The sequence below is a fragment of the Merops nubicus genome, unplaced genomic scaffold, assembly GCF_000691845.1.
Source record: "Merops nubicus isolate BGI_N331 unplaced genomic scaffold, ASM69184v1 scaffold12211, whole genome shotgun sequence".
NCBI classification, from domain to species: Eukaryota; Metazoa; Chordata; class Aves; order Coraciiformes; family Meropidae; genus Merops; species Merops nubicus.
This window is the reverse complement of record NW_008586273.1, coordinates 4108-13590: the sequence shown is the minus strand read 5'-3', so window position 1 is coordinate 13590 and position 9483 is coordinate 4108. Positions and strand designations below refer to the sequence as shown.

The following is a 9483-nucleotide window of genomic DNA, read 5'->3' as shown; positions in this document are numbered from 1 at the left end:
GGGAAAGCCTGCAGGAGTAAAGACAGGAGTAAAGACAAATGAATATATCTGAATTTGGAATACTGATTGTTTAGCAATCTTCCACAAGTTTTCACTTGATGACGTTTCTGACTTACTGTCTTTCTAGAAGCCCGAGCTTTATGACTTTCCAAAAGGCTGAACCACGTGTTTGAGTTCTGCAAAGGATTGCAATTTGTTGAGTTTCTTAGAAGGGCACCGCTTTAGTGATGGGCTAAATCTCCTGGTAGTTGTTAGTCCAGCTCTCTTCAAATTCTACACAACATCTTCAGGAATAAATATGTGGCTTAGTAAAGACTCCTGTAGTGCCACTGTATAGAGACGGTTAGCCCTGTTAAGTTTACAAGAACTCTTTTTGGGCAGATCAGCTCTGATCAGAAATGATAAATTGAAATGTAATTTGTATTAATAAAAGTGAATGTAGAGCACTAAACTTTTTCATATGGTGAAAACTATTTAAATTCCTTTTTGTATAGCAAAATACTGATAAACTCAGGTTATGTGTCACTCTTAGTTTGTACAAACTGAACCTTGGGAACTGCTTGTTTGAATTAAAGCTAAAATCCTTGCCATGGGGTATGGCCTACTTGCTGTTTAGTGTGTTTTGCTGTTTGACATTAGCACATAGAATGGTATACAGACTAAACCATGAGTTAGACTAAAAACATATCCAGTCTCAGCATCGTAGATTTCTCTTGGAACGAATCCTGGATTTCTATCTTGCAGAGGATATAAAGAAGATGCTAAAGTGACCACTTAACTTCCTAAATAAAAGTATCATTCTTAAAAATTTTATTGATGCCTAACCTTGATATAAAGCCACTTCTTTTTTTTTTTTCACTTCTGTTGAAGGACCTTTGGTTTTCTACCTGCAGGTTAAAGAGAAACTAAAGAGCATCGGACCTTTCCGGCCTATGAACATATTTTTGCGACAGGAAATCGAACAAATGCAGAGAGTTATTTCCTTAGTGAGAAACACTCTGACTGATCTAAAACTTGCCATCGATGGGACAATTGTTATGAGTGAAAATCTGAGGGATGCTTTAGACTGCATGTATGATGGAAGGATTCCTGCTAGCTGGAAAAAAGTAAGTGTACATCACTTGTTTTGTAAAGAAAAAAAAATAATTTCTATAGATCTAGATTAAACTGTACAGTAAAATCTTTTTCAAACAAAAGTGCTAACTAGGACTGTGCAACTGTTGGAATAGTTTGGGACTAAAATGTAAACAACCCAAACAAACCATTTTTCATTTATAAAAATAGAAATTAATGTAGCAGATGCAGGTATTTCCCATTGTAACAGCCTATTGCATTATTATAATTTAAACCCAGACAGCAACTAAGCACCATGCAGCTGCCCACTCCCCCCTCCCCCGGGATGGGTAAGGAAAATCAAAACCAAATAAAACTCATGGGCTGTGATAAGAACAGTTTAATACTTGAAATAAACACTTGCTCGCCACCCTCTGACAGATGCACAGCCAGTCCCTGAGCAGTGACCTGCCTCTCCTGGCCAGTTTCCCCCAGTTTATATACTGGGAATCATGCCTTATGTTATGGGATATTCCTGTGGCCAGTTTGGGTCAAGTGTCCTGGCTCTGTCCCCTCCCAACTTCTTGTGCTCCTCCAGCCTTCCCACAGGCAGGGCATGAGAAGCTGAAAAATCCTTAACTTAATATAAACACTACTTAGCAACAACTAAGAATATCAGTGTTGTATCAACATTATTCACACTGAATCCAGAACAAAACACTGTACCAGCTACTAGGAAAAAAAATCACTCTATCCCAGACAATACCAGGACATGCATATTGGCAGGATAAAAACCTAGAAAGAACAATTTAAAATGTGATGATGGATTTTAAAAGATAGTGGACTACACTGTTGCTATTCTTCGAGATTAAGACTTGTAGTTGTAGAATTACAGAATAGTAGAGGCTGGAAGGGACCTATGGAGACAGTGTAGTTTAACCCCACTTCTGAAAACCTGGTCAGTTAGAGGAGGTGTCACAGGACTCCCCAGAATCAAATGTTCACAGCCTCTCTGGGAAACCTGTTCCAGTGTTTGATCACCCTCAGAGTTAACAACCAACCAGTAACCAACCAACCAAGCAAAAACCCCTTATGTTTAAATGGATTTTCCCACATTTTGTCTTGTGCCCATTGCCTCTTCTCCTATCAATGCAAAGCATCTGCCTCCATCTTCTTCTATTCACCACACATGAGCTATGAACACTGATAGTATCTCCTGTGAGCCTTCTCTTCTTCAAGCTAAACAATTCCAGCTCTCATCCTCTCCCCATAGAAATTCTTTTCAGGAACAAAGCGAGCTGTTAATGGAAATGGGTGGGAAGAAAAATGAGGAGTTTTTGTTTTGTTTTGTTTCTATTGACAAAGTATTTTCATGGTGTAGAACCTAGACCAAAGCAGATTCTTCAGATCACAAGTATGATACAACTGCTCAGAGAGAAATGTCTTTGTAAATCTTCACATAGTGCAAACTCAATTTTCCTTAACTTTTTTTTTTCCAGAAAAAGCAAAATAGTTTTGGCATTGATCTTGGCTTTAGAAAGACATATATACAATATTCTTCAGTTTACATAGTTATCTACTTTTGCAAAAAATGTCATAAAATGGGCAGTTACCAGAGGGAGAATTAAGTGTGTCTAAATGGAATGGTAGGCATGAATTTGAAAAGAGGAAGAATTTGCTTATGGGATGCAACATTTATCTGTCAGCTTAAAAGTTGGTATGAAAAATAAGCTTTAAATATGTTTTGCTAATATTATGCTGTTTACAGCCTTGTGAGGAATTACGTTTGCTTGACATGAATATGTTATTTTAAAACTGATGAATAAAACTGAAGAATGAGCATGTTCTTTACTGGTTTTTTTAGGCATCTTGGGCTTCCAGTACGCTTGGTTTCTGGTTTACTGAGCTTCTAGAAAGAAACCACCAGTTTTACAAATGGATTTTTGAAAGCCAACCAAACTGCTTCTGGATGACAGGATTTTTTAATCCTCAAGGATTTTTAACTGCAATGAGACAGGTAAACTGTGTTTCAAGTCTCACTCTGCTTATATGTTGATATACTTTAAAAAGAAACTATATATATTGTGTGATGAAGGCTGAGTTATACACATGGCCCAGTCATGTCAACAAAGAAGATACGTGACTGTATAGGTCTAATATTTCCTGAGTGGGGAGTGTTCCTTCCTCTGCACATACTTATTCTGTATATCAACCAGCAATGTGTTAAAATATATTTCCTACTTAGACTGAGCACCAGGTAGACTGGAGAAGTTATGTCCCATGTTACCATTGAGATACCCCTGAGAAGACATGTTAAGCCCGTTAATTTACTTTCCTTTTTTTTCCTCTCCCTTCTTGAATCTGTTCCAGGTTCTGAACCAGATTGTTTCAGGTTCCTTAATGAGAGAATGTGGGTACTTAACCTAATGTCTGAAGGAAAAATCAAAGTGACATTCTGGGATTTGCTATGTGGTAGAACAAATAGAAATGAGAAAGATGAAGAATCAGCATGATCATGGAACTATAACCCTTTTGATCTCTTAAGCCAGCTGATTAACTGCAGTATGGGACAAACATTAGTTCCAATTACTTCAAACACAGATCTTGGAAAACATTTTCAAGACAAGGATAAAACTTATGTCCAGCATAACTTAATGGCAGGGGATAGTAATGGATTGGGCAAGATAAAAAAAATGTTGTCCAGTGCACTAACTGACTAAAATGTATGTTGTACCTTACAAACTTAAAGAATCATAGAGTCATTTAAAGACCTTTAAGATCATCAACCCAACACTGCCAGGTCACTGCTAAACCATGTCCCTCAGCACCACCTCTATACATCTTTCAAACCCCTCCAGGGATGGTGATTCCACCACTTCCCTGGGCAGCCTGTTTCAGTGCTTTGCAACCCTTTTGGTGAAGAATTTTTTTCCTGATACCCAGCCTAAACCTCCCTTGGTGCGACTTTAGAATATTTCTTCTTGTGCTATCTCTTGTTACTTTGGAGAACTGATCAACCACTACCTTGCTACAACTGCCTTTCAGGTAGAGAACAGTAAGGTGTCCCATGAGCCTCCTTTTCTCCAGGCTAAATAGCCCCAGCTCCCTCAGCCACTCCTTGTTCTCTAGACCGTCCACCAGCTTTGTTGCCTTTCTTTGGGTAAACTCCAGCACCTCAATGTCGTTCTTGGAGTGAGGGGCCCAAAACTGGACACAGTACTCAAGGTGCAGTCTCACAAGTGCTGAGTCCAGGGGCATGATCACCTCCCTACTTCTGCTGGTCACACTGTTTCTGATACAGGCCGGGATGCCCTTGGCCTACTTGGCCACACTGCTGGCTCATGATCAGCCACTGCTGACCAGAACCCTCAGGTCCTTTTCCCTTGCGCAGCTTCCAGCTACTCTTCCCCAAGCGTGTAGCACTGCATGGAGTTGTTGTGACCCAGGTGCAGGACCTGGCATTGTTCTTGTTGGACCTCATACTACTGTCCTCAGCCGATTGATCCATCCTGTCCAAATCCCTCTGTAGATCCTCAGTACCCTCATCCTTCCTACCACTTCTGCCCAACATGGTGTTGTCTGCAAACTTACTGAGGGTGCACTTGATTCTCACCCAGATCATTAATAAAGATATTAAAGAGAACAGTCCTCAGTACTAAACCCTGGGCCACATCAGTTGTGACTGGCCACCAATTGGATTTAACTCCATTCATAACTCTGGACCCGGCTATCCAGCCAGTTTTGCTCATTCATGCCATGAGCAGCCAGTTTTGCCAGGAGAATGCAGTGGGAAACAGTTTCAAAAGCGTTACTAAAATCTGGATAGACAACATCCACATCCTTTCCTTCATGCACGAAGCAGGTCACCTTGTCATAGAAGCAGATTGGGTTAGTCAAGCAGGACCTGCCTTTCACAAACTCTTGCTGACTGGGCCTGATTGCATTGTTCTCCTGTATGTGCTGAGAGATGCCACTCAAGATGATCTGCTGCACAACCTTCCCCAGCACCGAGGTCAGCCTGACAGGTCTGTAGTTCCCTCGTTCCTCTTTCTGGCCTGCCTTGTTAGATGGGTGTTGTACTTGTCAACCTCCAGTCAAGTAGAACCTGCCCGGCTAGCCAGGACTGCTTATAAAGTGTGAGAAGGAGCTTGGTGAACACTTCTGCCAGCTCCCTCAATACCATTTGGTGGATCCCATTCCTGACCTATCCCTTCTGAAGAGTTTATAGCTATGCAATGCAGCACTCTGGTTGTATGAGTATTCCCACCATGTTTCGGTGATGGCAACCATACCATAATTTTCCTGATGCAAAGGGGCTTCCAGCTACTCCTCTTAGTTGCCCATGCTGCATACGTTGGTGTAGATGTACGTCAGTTGGGCTATTGATCATGTCACCTTTTTAGGGGGAGAAAGCCTAATTCCTACCTGACCATTCCCACGCACTTCTGGGATTTCTAGCCCATCAATATCCCTTGCGTCTTCGCTATCACATGGCACTCCACCCCCTACCTCCACTGGGATGTCAGACCAGAGGACCCCTCTTGCACACTGTCCCTAAAGCATTGATGTGCTACCCCCAGACTTATCTCTGTCAAGCCTGGTTTTAGTCCTTTCCCCCTTCAAATCCAGTTTAAAGGTCTTTCAATGAGCCCTGCCAAATCCTGTGCAAAAATCCTTTTCCCACTTTGAGATGGCTGTGCTCCATCTGTTGCCAACAGGCCTAGTGTTGTGTACGCATGTTCAACTAATCCAAAGTCCTGGTGGTGACACTGGGCTCAGAGCCAGGTATTGATCTTGTTTTTTCCCTCATTATTCCCTGCAACTGGAGGGATAGAGGAGAACACTACTTGTGCTCATGATCCCTTAACCAGTTGTCCCAAGGCACTGAGGTCTGTCTTGATTGCCCTTGGATTTCTTGTATCAAGTTTGTCACTGCCTATTTGAAAGGTCAATAGTGGAGAATAATCTGAGGGCCATACCAGGGTATGAAGTTTTCCCACGACATCTTTAACCCGGGCCCCAGCGAAGCCACGGACTTCCCTAAGAAGTGATTCTGGTCTGCATACTGGGCCTTCTGTTCCCTTCAGAAGGGAGTCACCTGCGATAATGACCTGTCTTCTCTTCTGTGGAAGTAGTTTTGATGCAGGGTTAAGGCTGACTTAACCCTAGCAATGTTTCCAAGATAGACAAACTCTTAAGCATGCCTATCTATGTCTGTCTTCAAGTGTTCTCTGTTTTTTTTTGTTTGTTTCTTTGTTTTTTTTCTTTTTTTTTTCTGTGTTTGTGAGTTTTTTTGTTTGTTTGGGGTTTTTTGGTTTTGTTTTTTTCCCCCCCAGTTTCTGTAGGTAGCTTTAGATCTGAGTTAGCTCTTAATCATTACTAAGAATCCAGTAATCGAAGAGTAAAAGTACAGGAAAAGGAAGGTAACTCCAGAAAATACGCAGCAAATTATGCATTTTGGTTTTGTCATTGGAACTGCTTTACTTAGCACATGCAGTTAATGTTTTCTCATCTCATGAAAGCTGTGAAATTTTCAAATTCCCAAGAGCCGGTTACGGTTGGCATTCAGTGTTTGTGTAAACTGGTGTGGTCTTAAGATAGTGTATAAAATAAATAGAAAGATTGGAAATCAAATACAGTGGATAAAGTACTGAAAGCTTTCTTGCACGGCCATGTCATCACTGGCTTGGAAAGAAGTCAAACTGCTGTGAACATGGATATCATAAAGTGTTGGTTTTTTTCTGTGTTGAAGAGGTTAAGTTTTGACCATGCAAACATGTTTCTAATACGTGCTTGGAAAAATTCTTCTGTGCGCATGTGAAAATACAACCGTCATGCTTTCATCTGTTTTGGGCAGGAAATAACACGGGCTAACAAAGGATGGGCCCTTGACAGTGTAGTGCTGTGCAGCGAGGTCACGAAATGGATGAAGGATGATATCACAAGCCCTCCTTTGGAAGGGGTCTATGTGTATGGGCTGTATTTGGAAGGAGCTGGATGGGACAGAAGGAACATGAGGCTCACTGAATCTAAACCCAAGATGCTCTTTGAGATGATGCCGGTTATAAGGTTATATGCAGAGAATAATAGTAAGTAACTATTGTAAAGAGTGTTATTTTGATAGAATTCAGTGCAACTTTTTGCATAGAACTGCATAGAAGGCTTTTGAGCTTTAGTTTAAGTAGCTGTCACTCTTCATTGTATACATACTGAATCTTTTTCCACGTGGGAGACTTCCCAGTCTTCCATATAAAATGATTTCATATATTTCAGCCTGCCTTGATAATTGACAATAGGCACTTATTTTCCTAATATTTAGGTAGGTCTTTACCTTCTGGTCTTACTGGTTTTAATAACTTTCTAAACCAATTACGGATGAGCTCTGTCTCCTCTGACAAACATGCTTGCACTGTCTTCCATTGACAATGTGTCCTAGATTGAGAAGATCAACACATGTATGTAAACTCTGTAACCTCTGTAGCCTAAACTTAAATAACCTCTTTTTCACATCCCCAAAACTGATGTAATTTTTATATCTATAACTTATATAAATATGTATACGTAACATATATATAATTGTATGTCTTATATAAGGTATTTATAGAGAACATTTTATATATATAACATGTCTATTTTTGAGGTAAAAGAAGTAAATAAGAGGTGGAGCGAGGTGGTAGATGTTTTCATTTTGAGGCAGAAAAGGACCATAATAATGGAAAGGAAACTTACAGGCCTGAAGGACAGTGCTGTTTTGTGAAAATGTACAATTTATGTTAATGTGTGGTTTGTTTTTTTGTTTTGTTTTGTTTTTGTTTTTTTTTTAATATAAAATAGGAAATGCTGTTGAATAGAGATGTAAAATAGGATACAGCTATTCAATGTTGAATGTAAACTTGGAAACTTCTGTTGAAAGGCACTCCACCTCCAAAAGCAAAGGCTGCTTACATGCTATTTTGCCAGGATTTTGTGTAGCTGGTCTTTTATAGGAGGCGTGATCACTACGAAAGCAGCAAACATGCTAAATAATGAACACTGAAGTATTAAACGAAACTAGGCTACTGTTCTAATTCTGCAGTGAAGAAGTTGACAATTTATACTCTGAAATACTAAATGCATTTCAAAACAGACTTTTGAAAATAGAGAGTTTCTTATTTTGACACATTAATAATATATTGATAGAGGTAATGTTCAGTGAGCAGACTGAACTAATAATAGCGCTAATCATGCTGGAGTGTCCATTTGCATTTCTTGCTACATCCAGGTCCTAGATGCTGATGTTAAATCTTAAACCTACAGGAATTTCAGGCCATATGTGGCCTTCAGCTAGCAATAATGCAATAAGCGAACAGTGTGAGAATCAAGTAAGAATTTTCTTTGTTGGTGGTGGAGAGCTGTGTACTATCAAACTTCAATTCAATTTTACTTTTGCTTTATGCCTAGTCCCTTAGGGCTCTAGTTTTTCAACCTAGTTTCATTATTTTTTTAATGTTTTTCTGTCTTTCAGCTTCAAAAGATCCACGTCTATATTCATGTCCAGTCTACAAAAAGACCATTCGAACAGATATGAATTACATTGCTGCTGTGGATCTTAAAACCCTTCAGCCGCCAGAGCACTGGGTACTGCGTGGGGTAGCGCTTCTCTGTGATGTAAAGTAATGTTAAAGAAAAGATTTCTAAGAGTTCTTTTCTGGTTTTAAATGTAAACATCAATATGTAGTTAGCTATACAATGGATCTTTTCTGAAAATATATTTTCTCAGGCATGTATTCTGTTATTTTTAGAAAATTGTTCTCAACAAAGCTCTGCAGTAGGCTTGTAAATGCTAAATCTTGGAGTGATATTAAGTTTAGTAAATAGATTAAAATGCTACCTTTGATATCCTAACAAACTGTGATACAGATTTAGTGTTCCTATCTCACTGTTGTGTGCTTAATTTTACGTGAAATAAAGATTAATTGAATTGAACGTTGTTACTTTTCAATGGTAAATATGCTTTTATCAGGGCTTATCTTTAAGTAGGTAAATGCGCAGCTGCCTTTTTGTTTTGGGTGTATCTGTGAAAAGCTAAACCCAGTTGCTCATTCATATTAGTTAATAATCCTCAAGATGATGTTCCAGTTTGCTTGCTGGCTAAATAAGGAAAGTGAAACTGGAAAAATGTCACACCTCTTTCATCACTTCAAGAACAATTTCATTGTGCTACGTAGGAAAACAAGCATTTGACAGCTGCAAGAATTCCTTACTGTCTGTTTCATGACTTATATGTAATTGATAGGAAGAAAATACTTCTGTAAGAATGCTTGGATATATCTTCATGTGCTAGTATATCAGATTTGAATCCATCTTCATCGAGGTCATTAGTTTTATTACATCGATTTTAGCTTTGTTTCTGCACTAATTCTGCAATGTTGTGATTTTATGTATTGTTCT

The 9483-nt window shown here is 39.4% G+C and overlaps 1 protein-coding gene across 1 annotated transcript; it reads left to right on the top strand.

The window, feature by feature from the left end:
- Positions 1–870: 870 nt before the first annotated feature.
- Positions 871–8682, top strand: LOC103780895 (dynein heavy chain 5, axonemal-like; the record flags this gene model as incomplete). Its single annotated transcript, XM_008948594.1, has 4 exons — positions 871–1106; positions 2918–3070; positions 6911–7142; positions 8558–8682. Coding segments are annotated over 4 exons (746 nt in total), but the record flags the coding sequence as incomplete, so codon positions are not given.
- Positions 8683–9483: the final 801 nt, after the last annotated feature.